The sequence below is a fragment of the Mus caroli genome, chromosome 1 (assembly GCF_900094665.2).
Source record: "Mus caroli chromosome 1, CAROLI_EIJ_v1.1, whole genome shotgun sequence".
NCBI lineage: Eukaryota > Metazoa > Chordata > Mammalia > Rodentia > Muridae > Mus > Mus caroli.
Genome location: NC_034570.1, coordinates 179,724,959 through 179,743,188, shown reverse-complemented (window position 1 = coordinate 179,743,188; position 18,230 = coordinate 179,724,959). Strand labels below are relative to the sequence as shown.

The 18,230-nt window shown below is 45.9% G+C and overlaps 1 protein-coding gene and 1 long non-coding RNA gene across 2 annotated transcripts in view; one reads left to right on the top strand and one right to left on the bottom strand.

Annotated features, from left to right (window-relative positions):
• Positions 1-6,330: 6,330 nt before the first annotated feature.
• Positions 6,331-7,993, bottom strand: LOC115032133. The gene is made up of 3 exons (XR_003837768.1): positions 7,939-7,993; positions 7,028-7,150; positions 6,331-6,615 (listed from the first exon to the last, which is right to left on the bottom strand). It is a non-coding gene; the product is annotated as an uncharacterized LOC115032133 (long non-coding RNA).
• Positions 7,994-17,088: 9,095 nt separating this feature from the next.
• Smyd2 (SET and MYND domain containing 2) overlaps positions 17,089-18,230 on the top strand; it is a 41,251-nt gene continuing 40,109 nt past the window's right edge. The window contains exon 1 of the mRNA XM_021167841.2: positions 17,089-17,324. Within this exon, the coding sequence (XP_021023500.1) occupies positions 17,152-17,324 (173 nt within the window). The 5' untranslated portion in view covers positions 17,089-17,151. The remainder of the gene's footprint in view (positions 17,325-18,230) is intronic.

The window sequence follows — 18,230 nt, the reverse complement described above, 5'->3', positions numbered from 1 at the left end:
AGTTGGTTTGCTGTGGGAGAGAAAGGCACATAAGTGTATATTTTGAGACCACCCAGTCAGAAAATACATTTATTCTGAGTGGGGATTTTAGAGGATAGAAAATTTCAGGTTGCAAATATTTTGCCCTTATAATTTTTAAAGACATTATTCTACTATCTCCAATTTGCAAAGCTACTGTTGTTAGTGCAATCTGACAATGTAGGGGTGTGCTTTGGTGTCCATCCTCCACAGCCTCTGGAAGCCCTCTGATCCTCTCTTCACCCCCAGGGCTCTAAATGCCTGTGCTTGTAGCTTACAGTGCTTGTAACTCGCAAGGTATATCTGGTTGTGTGCCTTTTGTTTGGCTCTCACTGGGTTTGTTCAGTCAACATGGAGAAACTTCATGAATTCTCTAACCCATTGCATCTCTTCTGTTGTCTCACTTTCTGAAACTGCCATTATTTATGAAGGGAAGTGCTTCAAACAAGCATCTACTTTTTTTGTTGTTTTACATATTTTTAAGAGAGAGAGAGAGAGAGAGAGAGTCAGGCACCCAAGGAGGTCAAAAAGGGGGCATTCGATTTTTATAACACCATGTGGGTGCTGGAAACCAAACTTGGGTCCTCTGCAAGAGCAGCAAGCTCTCTTGACTGCTGAGCCAGCCTCATCACTTTTGAGAATCTTTTCCTGCTTTCTCTATTTATCAAGTTATTACTGTTAGACTCTCCCAGAATTTTTTCTTCCTTCTTAGCTTTTTAATGCGATCTCTCTTATCTCTATATGTTTGTGTGTATCATGTATGTGTAAATATGGATGTGTAGATGGAAGGGGGAGTGGGTCGAGGGGCGCTTGCATGCCACAGCAAATGCACTGAAGTCAGAGGACTACCTCAGGCGCCAGTCCTCACCTCCCACTTTGTGAGACAGGGTCTGTTTTGTTATGCACCATCGCAGTCACCAGCATTTCTAGCGTGTGAGCGCCTGTGGATTCCCTTCTCCGACCTCTAACCAGCATAAGTGGGGAGGTGCTAGAGAGACATGCTACCACATCCAACTTTGCTTGGGTCCTGGGAACTCCAACTCAAGTGTTCATAATTTCTCTACTAACTGAGTTATCTCCCAGCCCCACGATCATATTTTCAAATTTCAGAAGTTATTTCATAGCCTCAGCCTGTTCTTTTTTAATAGCACCTTGTTCTTGTTTCATAGATATAACTAAAAAAGTATTTCTGAAATAGCTTTTCCCCTCACTATTTTTGTATCCATGCTACATCTCTCTTCCCCCCAAACTTCTTTTTCTGTTGTTTAGTCTTTGCCTTTCCCTTGATGGGTTTTCCTCAAGTATATATTTGTTTTGGTTTTTTGCTTTTTTTTTTTTTTTAAAGATTCAGACACAGCAGAAGAGGGCATAGGATCCCATTACTGACAACTGTGAGCCACCATGTGGTTGCCGGGAACTGACCTCTGGAAGAGCATTCAGTCCTGTTAACCACTGAGCCCTCTGAAGTCCCCCTGTAGTAAGTTTTTTTATACTTTTAAATAGGGAACTAAATTGTTGAATAAACTTGACAGTTCAGAAGCAAGGGTCTCTCTTCTAAGGTAGTTTGTCTCAACCATCTCTACTGGGTTCTTGGTTATTCTGTACTTGTAGATCTATGCTAACCAAAACTTGTAGGACTTGGACTAACCAGAAAAAGGATTTTCAATACCCTTCCTGATTTCTGAGGTCTGTGGATCTGGTGAGGAAAAGAAGCTGGGGATCTTTAACTGTGGAGGCTCTCACTGGCCATCTTGCTTTGAAGATGTTATTCTTCCCATCAACCATGCCAATAACCCAACCCAGAATCCTCTGGTCCAACTCTGCAGAAAACAAATCCCTGCACTTACACACAGCCATGCATGCAGCAGCTGGGGACCAGGGGCTAAATGATTCTTCAACATCTTGTCAACAACTGTCGCCAGTATCACCTGTCTCCATCTCCTTCCGGTCCTGAGTCACCTGTGCTTCTGAAGTTCCGATCACACTGCCTCACAGAGTCAACGATTAAACACGTAACAGAGGTGTACTCCTAGGAAACGTGTTGTCAGACATTGGCTTCCGGAAACAGAAAAGGCGGGTCTATGTAAGCAACAAACTGTTTCCTGTTCACATGAGTTAATAGCATAGGAAGGAAAAGGAATATACACACACACACACACACACACACACACACACACACATACATGTGCACTCACATACACACATGCCTGTGTGCAAGCAGTTACCTAAGGAGGCAGTATTCCTGGAGACCCAGAACTGGAGTCACAGGTAGCTGAGAGCCATCAGCCATGGGTGCTGAGTCGTCTCTCCAGCTCCATGCACTTAAAAGCCACTCACTCTGTCGTCAAAGCAAGACCTGTCAAGTCATAAACTTTAGAAAAGAAGGAATGATTGTCATATTACACCAACAAATTTGATTTTTGTTTCAGGAAGCCAACATATATGAGGATCGCTCCCTGTAGAGAGCCCCTTAGTCCCTTAATAGCATCCTTGAACTTTACAGTATGAAAGATTAATGTATTATTAATAATGGTTTAACAAAGAAGCTCAAAATGTAGCCATCCCAGTGCTGAGCAGTGCAGACATTTGTAGAAAATCAGACCAGACACTGGGGGAAATTAATATATACTCTGCAAATGCAGTTATCTGGTTGGTTCTCTAGGAGACTTTTGGTAACTGTCAAGGTTCTATTTCAGGCAAAGTAATGATTTCCTCAACAAAATGAGAAGCATAGATAAGCACGTTGGCTAGGACACCTGCATAGAGCGGGCTTTCACCACCTCCTCTCCGCCATCCAAGTTCACTGCCCTCCTTGTCCTGTCTGACTTCACAACATCTAATCCAGGCTTGGGACTTCTCTCTCCAACTGCCTTCATGATGCCTTTCTCTGGATGCCCAGAAACAGCTCAAAATACGAATGTTCAGGGGCTAGCCCTGGCTCATCTCCCTCAGATCTGATCTACCCTCACTAGATGGCGACTCCATCCTTCTAGATGCTAGAACAAAAGGCGAAGCTAGCCTGGACCCAGCTTTCCAGCACTGCTAACTCACCAGCAAGTGCTTCCTATTGGGTCTGCTGTCCAAGTACAGACAGACCACGATCACAGCAACAGTCCTACCTGCCTCTGCTCATTGTCACTTCCTGCTTGGATTGTTGCAGCTGTCTCAAATTGGGAACCCTGTTCCCATATTTGTCCCTTCTACCATATTGGTTTCTGGGGCTGGGGAGACGATACAGTAGGCAATGTGTCTGCTGCAAGAATGTGGGAGCTGGGTTTCGAATCCTAGCACCTATGTTAAGGTAAGGCATGTTGTCATGCCTATAACACCATGTGTGTGTATGTGTGTGTGTGAGAGAGAGAGAGTGTATGTGTGAGTGTTTGTGTCTGTGTATGTCTATGTGTGTATCTGTGTATGTGTGTGTCTGTGTGTGTCTGTGTGTGTCTGTGTGTGTCTGTCGTCTGTGTGTCTGTCTTTGTGTGTGTCTGCATGTATCCATGCTGCATCTTTGTGAGTTTGTATGCACCACTTATATACAGGTGTCTATAGAGCAGTGGTTCTCAACTTGTGGGTCACAAACCTTTGGGGTCACATATCGGATATCCTGCAATCAAATATTTGCATTATGATTCATAACAGTAGCAAAATTATAGTTATGAAGTAGCAATGCAAACAGTTTTATGGTTGGGAGTTAACACAGCATGAGGAATTTAAAAAGTGACAGCATTGAGAAGGTTGAGAGCAACTGCCGGAGAGGGTTGGATATCCTGGAACTAGATACAGGCAGTTGTGAGATATCACACGGTGATGGGAACCAAGCCCAGGTCCTTTGTGGAGAGGCAGAGGGAGTCCTCGGTTAATGTGCACTGTTGACACAATTGTTGTCAAGAAGGCCAGTCCATCAGACTCATGGGAACGGCAAGGCCTGCCTATGCCAGAGTAGGGATGTTGACAAACAGTTGGCCATTAGCTAAAAACAGAACGTGCAGAGGACCCCAGATGACGGCAGGATCACAATCCCCCCTAGACCGCTCCCCTGTAAGATCCCTGACCAAGATGAGCTAACCTGCTTTCTTATCCGTGCTGTATATAATACACACTCTGAGAATCTGAGCTGTGCGTGTGTCTTTCTCCAAGTGCACACGGCCCGTCCGATCCCAGCTTTGTGCGGCTTGTACCTACCTGTCTTAATTTCCCATCACCCCCAGGCAGGTGTCTGAGACCCAGCTCTCAGGCTGTGGCAGACCTCTGTAGGAGGAGTAAGAACTCTTAATCACACAGTCATCGTTCTGGCGCTTATGCAAACAAAATGTTCATAGCAATCTGGGAGAGTCCTTTCTCTTTCCTCCTGATTTCCTCCATACGAGGCCCTCTGAGATTCCCTTACCCTTCTCCCTCCATTTCCTTGGTACAAGGTTAATAACAGGAAACCACACTGAACAAACCCTTCTCTATTCTCCTCCTACGTTACTGACATATTTTAAGTATCTGAACCAATGTCTTCATCAAATTAAGGATGTCTGCAAAACTTCTCCTTAAAGATTAAAGTTTTAACTCGTGACCTATAAAGGGGCAATACCACGAAGTGATTCTAAGCCTGGCCTATGCAGCCACATAGACCTATGCGAGTTCAAGCCAAGCTATACAGTTCGTGATCTGTGAGAAGTACGGTGGTTCTGCTTCTCACACCTCACAGAACAGTGCAACCTGAGAGGCGCAGGTAAAGGGGTGGCTGGTGGGTAGTGAGTGCCCTGTGAGGCCAGCTCCCTTTACAGTTGTGAGCAGCCACTTCTGTTGAATGACTGGGCTGGTGTAAGAGAAATGGGGGGGGCAGCTTCACAGCTTCCCCAGATACATACGACCTATGGTGGCTCAGGTTTTGGGTTTGGGAAGTGTAGGTTTTATGCCTCGTGTCTTCTTGATAAATGACAACCATTGGAGACTCAGAAGGGAGATGGAAGGTGGGTGAGACTCAGAGGTGAGCCATTCTGACCAGACACTGTAGTCTGGTCAGACAGATGGATCCTTATGAGAGATGACGCAGGGTAGTTCCCTCCCCCATTCGTGTGTATGCCTATCTTTACTCTCATGGATCACACGTGCACCACTTCCTTTTAACTCTTAGAGGCTGACAACCATGTGCTGTGCAGCTGAATGGAAGCCTCACCCTCTTTCCAGGCCTACCCCTATGAGATCAGGGCAAAGCTGTTTTCTATTTCAAGGACTTGACTTGAAATAGACTCTTGATCAGCTGCCTCCCTCCCCTTCACCACACACTGCCCGCCCCCATGACACTGCTGATATGTTCTCCGTCCACCACATCTCAGTGTCTGCTTCTGGGGACCCTGGACTGGACCCTTAACTGTGAAAGAGTTTGGGAAGCTAGAGTATGGCTACACATCTACAAAATCTGGAGCGCTCATGCCTGCACGACAAGTCCTTTGCAAGCGTTACGTGTGGTTGTATTCAGAGGATGAGCCCGCCGCACCAAGGACAACCCAGGATGCTCCATAGGAGCTTCAGACAAACACAAGTGCAGACACACAAACTCTTAAAAGTATTGACAGTGCAGCCTCGTGCATGTAATTGCTTCCGTCACATCACTGGCTGGCCCCTTGCCCTTAATTACAAGGGAATGAAGGCTCTGACTGAGTTGTAATACAAAGAGCCTGGTGCCACATGCCCCCATGAGACCCACCGCAGGCATTCAATTTAGCTAATAAGTATGGCTACTGGGAGACTTGAATGTCCTCTCTCCCGTGGGCGGCTTCTTCTTCTTCTTTATTATTTTTTTTTTAAATAAGTGAAGCTCTTTGGTTTGTCCTTTCACCCCGTTTCACAGAGTAGTTTCAAGGTGGCTTGTTTGAAGGCAAGCAGCAGGAGTCTTAAGAACTTAATTTTAAGAAATTCAAAGAGCAGAGAACATACTTTGTTCTTTGCCTTTCTTAAACCCATATTGCCAGCCTTTCATAGTAATTTGTCTTTTATAGATAAAATATACACAAAATCACTGAGAGGGGAAGGCAGCTGACGTGACCTTGGCCAACCAAGATCTTCTGTTTTTAAATGGCGTGCACCGAATGTATTATTAAGATTTCTACATGGCGGCATGCCCAGCGAGTAGGTCGGCTCAGGGAGAGAATTTACCGTTTCTTTATTTTTCAGTTCAAAAAAATAAGGGCAAAGAAACTTACACATAGGAATTTTTTTTTTTTTTGATTTTCATTTATTAGCTCCTGGGGAAGAAAAAAAAAAACCTAATATAGGCAGAATCCCAACATGCTAAACCCAGAACTAAAGTCACAGCGCCTGGGGACCGTGTGGTGTGAGTGAATCGTTGTGATCCTGGGTGCTAAAGAATCGATTCTTCCCGGGTTCTCTCATCTGACCCCGCTGCAGACTGGCTTTTGTCCACTTCCCAGCACTTGAGCCATTAATGATCTCCTCCAGGCCAGACTGAGCATCCGTCTTCTGCCTCGCCGGCTTTCATCTATCTGTTGCCTTTGTTCGGCTCCACCACAGTCTTCCTCCTCCTCCTCCATAAGCCTCGCTCCTAATTCCGTCTGATCCTTTAGTATTTCTGTTCTTTTCTATCTCCTATTTTAAAAATAAAAATGAAAAGGACAATTAGAGAAGAGAGGCAAAAAAAAAAAAAAGACCCAACCCAGCCCAACCCCAACAGTACTATTATTTTATTATATTTTTCTTCTATTTTTTCAGGGTGGTTTGGATGGATCATGAGTAGAATTTTTGTATCCTTCTCTAGTCTACCTAGTATTTTCCTTTCACTACCTCACATATTTATAACCTCTGATTCATCTTAATTTCTGCTCCGTTCCTGACTGGCCTTCACAGTCTATTGTCTTCCCTGTGGGTACCCAGAGCTCTGTACTCTTCCCTGAATCCACTCAAGAGCCCAGACTGTAGCCCACATTGTCATTTTCTGCTCCTTTGGATATATATCTCCTTTGGTCTAAGAGATGAGTGCATGTATTTTTGCATTATGTACCTGTGCCGTGCACATGCTACGGTGTCCTGGAAGGTACTGGAGGACAATGTGGAGTTGGTTCCAGTTGGTGCAGGTCGCCAGGCTTGGCAGTGAGCGCAACGCCCTCGGAACCACCTTTCCGGCCTGAGACAAATATCATTTTTAAAAAACAAACAAATAAACAAACAAACCAAACAAACAAACAAAAATTGAACAGCTCCATTCTTGGGGTTGTGTTCCTACAGAGATAGAGGCCAGCCTGGTCTATATCAAAAGTTGTAGTCCAGTCAAGTTTACACAGTGACACTCTGTCTTAAAAGCAAGCAAGCAAGCAAGTAAACAAACAAATGAAAACAAAATTTCAGATGTTTCTACTGTCTATAAGCTGGGAGTTGATTAAACAAATGACATGTAATAAAAGACCATGCAGCCATTATAAATTGCAACACTAGATGATGTCAGTTTGGGGCAGTTAAAGGTACTTGTTGTTCTTCCAGAAGACCTGAAGCCAGTTCCCAGCACCCAAGTGGGACAGGGCACAACATCTGTAACTCCAGCTCTAGGAGATCCAATACCCTCTTCTGGCCTCCTGGGGAGCCTGCACACATTCACATACATATACACATACATAGACATACACACACACACACACACACACATATACACTCACACATACACACATACATAGATATATATACATATACACACACATACACATATACACATACATAGATATACACATACACGTATACACACATACACACTCATACATACATATACACACATATAGACACATGCACATATACATACATACAAACTTACACATACATAGACATGCACATATGCACACATACATACACACAGTACACATATACACACATACACATATGTACACATAAACTTTAAAATTTTGAGCAGGTGTGGTGACACACATCTATAATCCCAGTAGTCAAGAGGTGGTGACAGAAGTATTCTGTGTTGGAGATCAGCCTATGTTATGCAATGACACTCTGTAAACAAACAAACAAACAAACAAATAAATAAATATTTAAACACAGAGAGAAGAATAAAAACGTAACGAAAGTTATGATCTCATTCAATTTCATATGGCCTCATGTTTCGTGACCTAAAATAATCTTCTGGGTCCCTGTGGTCCCTACTCATGACCAGGACCTGAAACAAATCAAGGTATCTAATTCTAATTAATTCTAATCCTAATTCTGATTCTACTTGAAGACGCAGCAGCCTGAGTTAACAGTTCCAAGCAGTGGAAATGGCGCTGTGATACATTTGCACTGTCCATGTCTCTAAATTTAAGACTCTAATATGAGGGCTGGGGAGATGGCTCAGCGGTTAAGAGCATTGACCACTCTTCCAGAGGTCCCGAGTTCAATTCCCAGCAACCACATAGTGGCCGTCAACCATTTGTAATGGGATCCGATGCCCTCTTCTGCTGTGTCCGAAGACAACTAGAGTGTACTCATGTAAATAAAATAAATAAATCTAAAAGGAAGAAGAGTCTAAAGCAATGGCTTTGAAAAGGTGGTGGGACCCTTAGAGAACTGACAATTTTTGTCTTATCTAGAGTATTCAGTACTACTTCCTATAGCCACCATCATGGAAAGAGCCAAGGGGAGTCTGGGGAGACAGCTCAGCACTTAGGAGTGGGTACTGTTCTTATAGAAGACCTACAGGGGCGTGGCCTGCGGTTGCCAGGCTGTGAACACCTGTGGCTCAGCATCAGATACAATGTAAAGTCTCTGATGTCTCCTGCGGCTCTTGCTGCCACGGCCCAGAATGCCTCCTCTGCTTTACTTTCCCCAAGAATAAACTTTCTTTCTCAAAGTATATGCTTAAAAGAATCCTCCATCATGTCCTGCTCCTACAAGTGTCTTCCGTCTGAGTCTCTCATTTTCCTGAGGCCCAGAGTGTTCAGAATCTGAAGAAGGTGGCAGAGCAGTTGACAGATTTGAAAAACAACAACAAGTCCAGGAGAGTGTGTTTAACGGGCTGAGCTTCACCGTTGTAAGTTAAAAATAGAATGTCAAGGTGCTGGAAGCGGCCTGCCTCTGTGTCAGCCAGTGTTGGTTTATAATTCCCAAATGGCAGAACTCCATCTGTGCTGTATTATCCGTCCCCTTAAGAAGTGTTTATTGAGCACCTACATTCTGTCTGGCACTGCCTGGGGCTACAGCAGTGATCAGAACAGACGCCCCTGAGAGCCTGAGGCTGAGCATCTCTTGGTTTTTATAGCTTTCTCATTATGTCCCTTCTTCTACAGCCTAAACTCCCGGAGAACAAGAACGGGCTTTAACTAAATTTCCAGTCCCCGACAGCACCCAAAGGAGGTTAGGCATTGGCACTGATAAATCAAGAGACGCTAACCGTGCACTACATGACGCAACCCGAGTGCACTCATCCTTTGCACGGGCCCTTCCCTGGGCTTACCCTTGGCCCTGAGCTGCTCTTAACTGCTCTTTATTCTTCCCCACTTGCTACTGCCTCTCCTTTCCGTGTCAGTGTCTCTGATCTCACTGTATAAAATGCTAGAGAAACAACGCTGGCGATGGTGCAGTAAAGGAAGATTTAGAGATCAGTACGAGAAATGCGAAGTTTCATCTGATGCTTTCAAAGTACCATGCTTTAGAAACACGCCAGTGAAGAGCACACTCCACTTCTTTCTTTAAAATGCCTTATTCCATTTTAGTGTGTGTGTGTGTGCATGTGTGTTTGTGTGTATATATGTGTATTGTGTCTTTGTTATGTGTGTATATGTTTGTTATGTCTGTATATGTGTATGTGTATATGTTTGTGTGTGTATTGTATATTATGTGAGCATGTGTATGTTTCTAAGTGTGTTATGTGTGTGGTGTATGTGTTATGTATGTGTGTGTTATGTGTGTATGTTGTTACAAGTGTCTATGTGTATGCTTGTGTATGTGTGTGTACATGTTTGTTTGTATGTATATATATTATGTGTTGTACGTGCATGCTTGTGTATGTGTATGTACACATGTGTGTATGTGTTGTGCGTGTAAGTTTGTGTGTCATATGTGTATATGTTCTGTATTGCATGTATATAGATTTGTGTGTATATGTGTATGTTATATGTATGTTTGTGGTATGGTGTGCATACATGTGTATGTTTGTATGTGTGTATATATGTGGGGGGGTATGTGTGTGTATGCGTGTGTTATGTGTATGTTTATGTTTGTATGTGTGTATTTATGTGTGTTATGTGTATGTGTATATGTGTGTATTGAGTGTGTGTTTGGTTTTTTTTGTGTGTGTGTGTCTGTGTGTGTCTATGTGTGTGTGTGTGTGTGTCTGTGTGTGTAAGTGCAGCTCCCCAGGGTTGAACTTGGTTCTTTCAGCTTGTCATTGAGCACCTTCATCTCCTGAGCCATTTCTCCTTAGATTTCATAAAAAGGGAGTCTTTATCATTTGTGAGATCTAAGCTATATTTAACATAATATATAAGCTCATTCGTTAACAATGAAACCAGGAGTGTTTTTTTCCCAGATTAGAGAAAAATATTAAGTTTTGCTTTTATCTTAACAATTTGCTGTGTGACAAGCATTTAAGGCTATTGATGCTTAATCTTTATTGAGATGTAAAGAGCTAGCATGGAGGGGGCTTTCTAAGCATTGCGCCACCCCCATGCAAAGGACACCTGAGCATGCTCTGCTCCACGAAGCCGATGATCTTCTGCATGTTCAATAACTAAATGGATTCTTCAACTCACAGCAATTAACACTTTTATTTCTGTTTTTCTTCCCTCATACAAAAGAAATAAAGTAAACAATTGTACTAAAACTCTCTGGAAAGCCGGCCTTGGAGACAGGCTGCACTTTGCAGCTTGAAGTGTCCGGCCCTCGCAGCTGCAGCTTCTTTTGTGGCCGTTTCAGCTCTCACATAAAACCAACAAGGATTTCTCAGAAGGGTGAGAAACAAAAGCTTTAAAACTGGCTTCCTGTGAGTCCACCAAGGGCATGGCCTTTGGGAACAAAGTCAAGTTCTGATCCAGCCCCCTCCTGCGGCCACTAGATGACACTGCCGCCCCAAAAATAACAAAGTGTTTCGCCCATTCATTGCAGAGAAATCACATGGCTCAGAACTTAGCTGCACATGTTGTTGCTGCTGCTCCTCTTCTTTCTCTTTTTTCCTTCCTTCCTTCCTTCCTTCCTTCCTTCCTTCCTTCCTTCCTTCCTTTCTTTCTTTCTTTCTTCCTTCCTTCCTTTCTCTCTCTCTCTCTCTCTCTCTCTCTCTCTCTCTTTCTTTCTTTTCTTTCTTCCGTCCTCTCTCTCTCTCTCTCTCTCTCTCTCACTTTCTTCTTGTTCTTCTTGTTCTTGTTCTCCTTCTCCTTCTCCTCCTTCTCCTTCTTCTTCTTTTTCTTCTTCTCTTCAGTATATAGATAGGAAAGTAGTGAGATTTCCAAGAGAGAAAAACCTGTCCAGTTCATGCATCTTTTTCAGGATGAACCGCTTCAGGAACAGGAACTTTGTTTGGGTTTTGTTGCCCTTTATATTCAGTCTTTAGTATCTGTTGAAAAGTGTTATTGTTCCTGAGTCACGATGGCAAACTCAGCTTAACTACCATAGGCAAGCTGAACAAGCTGGTCACGTAGGAAATCAGTTAGGGGCTGGCCAGACTGCTCGGTAATAAAAGCTCTTGCTTCCAAGTCTTTACAACCTGAGTTTGATCCACCAGGAGCCACCCACAAAGTGGAAGGAGAAAATAGACTCGTGCAAGTTTTCCTCTGACCTTCTCATGTGTCATGGTACATGCTTGTGCACACAGACACACAGACACACATACACAGACATACACACACAGAGACACATGCACAGACATACATACACAGAGACACACATACACAGACATACACACACACACATATACAAACATACGTACACACACACATACATAGTAAAGAAATAAAAGAAGTGCCAGGCAGTGGTGGCACATGCCTTTATTCCCAGCACTTGGGAGGCAGAGGCAGGTGGATTTCTGAGTTAGAGGCCAGCCTGCTCTACAAAGTGAGTTCCAGGACAGCCAGGGCATAAAGAGAAATCCTGTCTCGAAAAACCAAAAAAAAAAAAAAAAAGAAAGAAAGAAAAGAAGCAAAAGAATCAGAGAGTTATGTGTACACTACTGCACTCTTGATCTGGCTTCTATCCCCCTTTCCACAGACAGACACACAGACAATCCTACGTGAATAGCTTCTTCCGGGGGTAAGAGCACCTGACAGAAATGCTGCAATGCAGCTGGGCTTAGGTGTCTATTGTGAATTATGCATGAGGGGACTCGGCTCTCACTGCAGTTAAGCACAGAAGCAAAGGCTATTTCCGTTCATGGCTGCATCCTTGCTTGCCAGCAAGATAGCAGAGCACAGGGGGTGAGGGCTTTGGCCCTTCGAATCCACAAACATTCCAAGCTGACATCTACAGCTATAGCTCTGGGATCCAGAAAACACTTCTATCCATTCACTGGGACTTTCTTTATAACTATAGGCAACTGCCTTAAATATTACAATCAATAGTGATACTAATCTCTTTGTGTTCTTCCTAGATTTGCTTAATTAGAAGAGATTATTTTATGTTTGGCTATGGTATAATAAATCTAGGAGTTAATTTACACCACCACCACCACCACAGAACGGTGCTCTTGAGATCAGTGTCACCAACGTTCAAGCATTTCTTAGAGCTTTGGATGCTCAAGTCACTCAGCAAACACTACAGAGCTAACAACACCTCTCTAAGCTCGCCAGTGAGAAAGCAGTGACTCACCACAGCATGCATGAACTCACTCTGTGTCTGTGTGTGTGTGGTCTGTCTGTCTGTCTGTCTCTGTCTCTCTCTGTCTTTCTGTCTGTCTCTCTGCATCTCTCTCTCTCTCTCTGAAAACACAGCACAGACAAGACTTTATGCAGAGAGTTGGAGGTGGAGGGATGCTACCAACTACTCCTCAAAACAGCTGAGCAGGACAGAGGTGGGTGTTTGGGTTTTGATTGTTTTGTGTGTACATGCTTTTATATTTGGGTGTGTGTGTGTTGGTTTAGCTTTTGGATGTTTTTGGTGTTGGGAACAGAGTCTCACTATGTAGTTCCATTTGATATGGAACTCACTCTGTAGACCAGGCTGGCCTCAGTGATCCACCTGCCTCACTTATTGAACAGTGAGACTGAATACATGTGTCACCACGCTCAGCTTTTCGTTTGATTTTTAAAGACTTATTTAACTTTGGGGTGTGTGTGTGTGTGTGTGTGTGTGTGTGTGTGTGTGTGTGTGTTGCATGTCTGCCTGTCTATCTGCCAGATGAGTACAAGCATCCACAGAGGATAGAAGAAGCTACTGGATCCCCTGGAACTGTAGATACAGGCAGTTGTAAACAGCCTGATGTGGGTGCTGGGAACTGAACTCAGGCCCTGTGGGAAGACAGCAAGCACTCAATTGCTGAGCCATCTTTCCAGAGAGCAGAGCTCTGGGCTGATGTGAGAGACAAGGAAGGGCTATTGAGGAGGGCAGTGCACTAATCTAGACACAAACATTGCTGGACTAGGGTTAGGGGCTCTGGTTCATTGAGAAACAGCAATGAAGTGGCCCAGGGCATGGATTCATGGCTAAATATACTGGCTTTGATTAAAGTGATTTTTAGATTTTTCCAGTGATTAGAGCCAAACTCAGGGTCTTGTACATGCCAAATAAGAACAATTCCATGGGTCTACATGCCCAGCCTTGCACACACAATTTTAAGTTTAGGCCTTCATCTACAACATGTCAATAGAGAGATTAAATGAGAATTTGTACAATTTTTATTTGTGTGTTGGGGAGTGGGGCTTCGCCTGCATGTATTTGCATCACATGCCTGTTGCGTCAGAGGAGGACACCGTGCCCCTTGAGGCTGGAGTTAGAGGTGGTTATGAGCCACCCTGTGGGTGCTAGAGAACCCATTCTTGTCCCTTTGTAAAATCGGCTTCTGCTCTTGGTCTCTTCTGGCCTCTAAACGAGGATGTGTTACAGGTGTACCTAGCACACGATGGGAGCTCTGTAAACGCTTCTTAAGTAAGATTATTCCCTGGGTGTCTAATGCTCTCCTACCCACTGAATTCGCAGTCAGGTCTTTGCTGATTGTCTTCCATGGAACTCAGTATTGTTTTGTGCTTTATATTGCTTTCCTGTGGCTTCTGTAACAAGTGACCATAGATGGGACAGTAGGCCAGACATGTGTACCTAGCATCCCTGAGCTGAACTCAGGATGTTGTAAGCCATGCTCAGAACGGGGCACTGAGGAAAGGCAGGTCTCGCTGACAGTCTTAAAAAGACCACATCAAGTCAATCTGTGTCCTTACAGCATGTGCTGCCTCCTCTTCCAACCATGTCAAATCTCTTTCTGCCTCTCTGGAAAGGGGCTTTGGGATGGAATTGAGTTGGGGGCTCACACTAGCTCCAGCCCTCAATATATTGGTAAGACTCCCCCTTAACCTTACAAGGTAATGTTTACAAGCTCTAGATATGAGGCCCTAATAATATCTTTGAGTGGCATTACCCAGGTCCTTCAGAACTATCTCGTACCTTCCTACAATAGTATGAGCACCCGATTAGACCCCAGCTGTCTGTGGCTATAGGACCCCAAAGTGCTGGGTCTCCTCTGCACATGCGCAGCAGATAAAGTACATATAGAGGAACAACAGAGGGCCGGGGCGTGTTCCCTGCTGGCCCCTCTGCCAGGGCTTCATTTCCGAGCCCAGAGCTGTTTCTTCCACGTGTTAATCTGCAGCTGGAAGGATGCGTTACAAATGGATTAGATGATCTTTTAGGCGGTTAAGCAGAGGGGGCCTTCATCCTGTGCCGTGCCCGTATTTCAACGTGAGGTGAAGAAATCCCAAATCTTTCCAACACCGATTTTTCCCAAATCATGGGACAAGCGGGAGAGGAGCTGGTACACAGGCGGGCCCTGGCAGCCAGACAGCTTCCTTTATGGAATGTGAGACCGCTGAGTGGCAGAGCGGCAAGCATGAGATGCATGGAGGGTGCTGTCATCGGTCTGCCCCGGCTGGCTGGGAGCCGCGCCTTGGCCATTTATTTTAAGCACGGGTTTTATCATTACAGGAGGCTCCTAACTTTACAGCTATTGCCTCACTGCCCCGGCTCCAGTCATTCGAATTCATCCCGACTTTTCTGAAATGAAGCCGCTTGTTTTCCAGTGTTCTCCGGTAACGCTCAACCTCTGCCCTGAGATGCCCTGGATTGAGTCCCCAGTGCCCCGGGGGACCGGGTGTGGTGCTGCATACCTGTAATACCATCACTAGGGAGACAGAGGCAGGAGGATCCAAAACTCAAGGTCATTCTCTGGTACTTAGGGAGGTTGAGGCCAGCCTGTCTCAAAACAAAACACTCAGTAGGAGAAAGGTGTGTGTGTGTGTGTGTGTGTGTGTGTGTGTGTGTGTGTGTGTGTGTGTGTGTAAGTAATGGAACACATTTCTCAAACTCTGCAGTGAGTTCTTGGAAGAGTAAACCATGTACTGAGTTTACAAACATGTTGCTTGTTTATTTCTATGTCTTTTCTTCTTTGTACTGCTAAGACATCCTTCCGCAAATCAGAATGCTAAAAAGCAAGCCAAAATGAATCCAAAAAACACGCTGCAGATCTACATAGGTGGGCGTCTTTAGAAAGTCTCAAGATTTGAGAAAATGCTTCCAGCAGACGACAGAGTGGGCTCTAGGCACAAACCTACCTGAGAATGTTGCTCGTCACAGGTGAGTAGGGTATGGAAGAGAGTTTCCCAAATCTTACACCTATTTTAAGGTAGGCAAGATGTGTTAAATAAGCACATTAGCTCAATGGTACCCAGTAACTAAGGGTTATTATTACGTGGAATTGAAGGATCCAGGCCTACACTTTGTCCCAGTTTATAGTCCAGTGATATCCATGGTTACTAAAATGGATACATGGGCCTACAAGATAGTTCAGAGTATAAAGGCACCTACCACCAAACCTGACAGACAAACCAGACACAGGCCCCATGTGGTAGAAGGTGAGAACCCACCCCTGCAAGTTGCCCTCTGACCTCTACACATGTTCCCAGCATACATGACACAGGGGTATGCTTGCACACATGCACTCATACATACAAAAAAAAGGGTAATAATAAAAAATAAAAATGGGCCAAAGAACCCATACCCACGGTGCCCTTTCCTTGGAGGAAGGCTTATTCATATTATCACTAAAGAAATTTTATTCACGGGCTCCAAATCCCCCATTCTATGATTGGCCCTGTGAACGAAAGCTGGAGAAAAAAAAAACCTGCAGCTGGCGCTGACCCTCTTTCTGCAAAGCTAATTAACCGATTTGAACTTCAACCTTTGCGGAGAGGCTGCAATCTCTGGAGCTTATTGGCAGTTTTCCTTGGGCCCTCTCCAGTTCCCTTAATAGCTACCCGTTGCCTATCCTGTGTCTAACCTACCAGCTTGTGAATAACAGGTAAAACCGTCTGGAATATAATCAAGCCATACATTGAGAGTGCAGTCAGATTGCATCTGAGGCCTATAGCTGAGGTTCCCTCCCTTCTGTAGCCAGCCTACCTGGGAGTCCCACCGATATATTTTTGACGTCTTTCTTGATTTATGACTTTCTTTTTCTGTTATTATGGGATTTTTTAATCAAATTGTTACAACGTTGGAACGTAGACTTTGGGGTAACCCAAACCTGGCCATGGCCCCTCCAGAATGGCTCCAGAATGAACTCTCTCTAAGTCCCCTGGGAGGTGAGAACTGTGTTTTTTAGCACGCACAGCTCAACTGCAAACCACACTCATTCATTCCCTGCTCCACCACCCGGGATCTTAGTGGGGACGCTGTCTGCGGGCACAGCGGGTGGTGGCCTGGGTGGCTTGGGACTCCAGCCTTTCTCACCGGGCAGCGCAGCCTGGCGGGTGCGGGCGGACTCCCGCGCGCGCGCCCTGCGCACCCTCGCACCGCCCTCCCGCCCTCCCGCCCCGCGCTCCGGGGCGCGGCCAGGGCACAGCACCCGCCCCGAGCAGAGCGCCGAGTTCCTTGAAGGCCGGCGGCCGCGGCAGACCTGCCTTCCCTCCCTCCTTCCCGTGACGCGCGGGCCCCGCAGCGCGCAGCCGCAGCGCCGCCAGCATGCGCGCCGAGGCCCGCGGCGGCCTGGAGCGCTTCTGCAGTGCGGGCAAGGGCCGGGGGCTCCGCGCGCTGCGGCCCTTCCACGTGGGCGACCTCCTCTTCTCCTGCCCGGCCTACGCCTGCGTGCTCACCGTGGGCGAGCGGGGCCACCACTGCGAGTGCTGCTTCGCCAGGTACGCGGGGACCGTGCGGGCGGGAGGGGCCACGCGCGGCCACGTGCGCCGCGTCCGCTGAGCCACGGCCTGCCCCGCAGCCCGACCTGCGCCGCCCCACGCGTGTCCGTTCTAGCTTAGGTTCCCTGTGGTCCCGAGGCCTCCCGGGCTGTCCTGAGATGGGCGGCTCCCCCACCCCCAGGGAGTGATGACCCGATCAGCCAGGGACGCTTCCGGTCATTCTTGAGGAGGGAAGCTATGGAACAGACACGCTTATGAGACTGGGCTCCGGGGACTGGGATGAGGGGGACACAGTTTGTTGGGAGAATATTTGATTGCAGTACTTCATACATGTCCTGAGTGTGTAGACGCTGTATCCACGCCCACATGCTAAGCCTTAAGGTAGTTGCCGATCTGGAAGGTGCGTTGGGATTCCCCCGCCCCACCCTGTGTCTTCATTTTACAGACACACTTTATCTTAAAGGCCGAGAAGAGATCATTTTACTGTTGGGACACTAAAGCCCAGAGAGAAAGGGTAGCTGTGTATACACAAGGCACTAATTAGGGGCTGGAGCCTGGCCTGTCAGGACTGAAGCATCCTGCCCACCCACTTCCTTGCTTCCTAAGTTTGCTGAGGTTGGGGGTCTGGTTTTGGAGTTGAGCCTGCCCCAGGCCATCTGTGGACGCCTGAGGAAGGAACCCTGCCTGACTTGCTTTGAAGGTCAGTGTCATCATCTTTGAAGTGGAGATGGTGGGCTAGATGAAGCTAACCTGGGGTTCTGCAGGTACCTCTTGTGGGCTGCCCCGAGTCCTGCACTCCACGAAGCTCTCAGCCTCCCAGACTCGTGCGCCTCGTTCTACAATAAGACAACAAAAGAATGGACAAAGGCTGCATATTAGAGTAATCTCGGCCGGACTCCCTGCCAG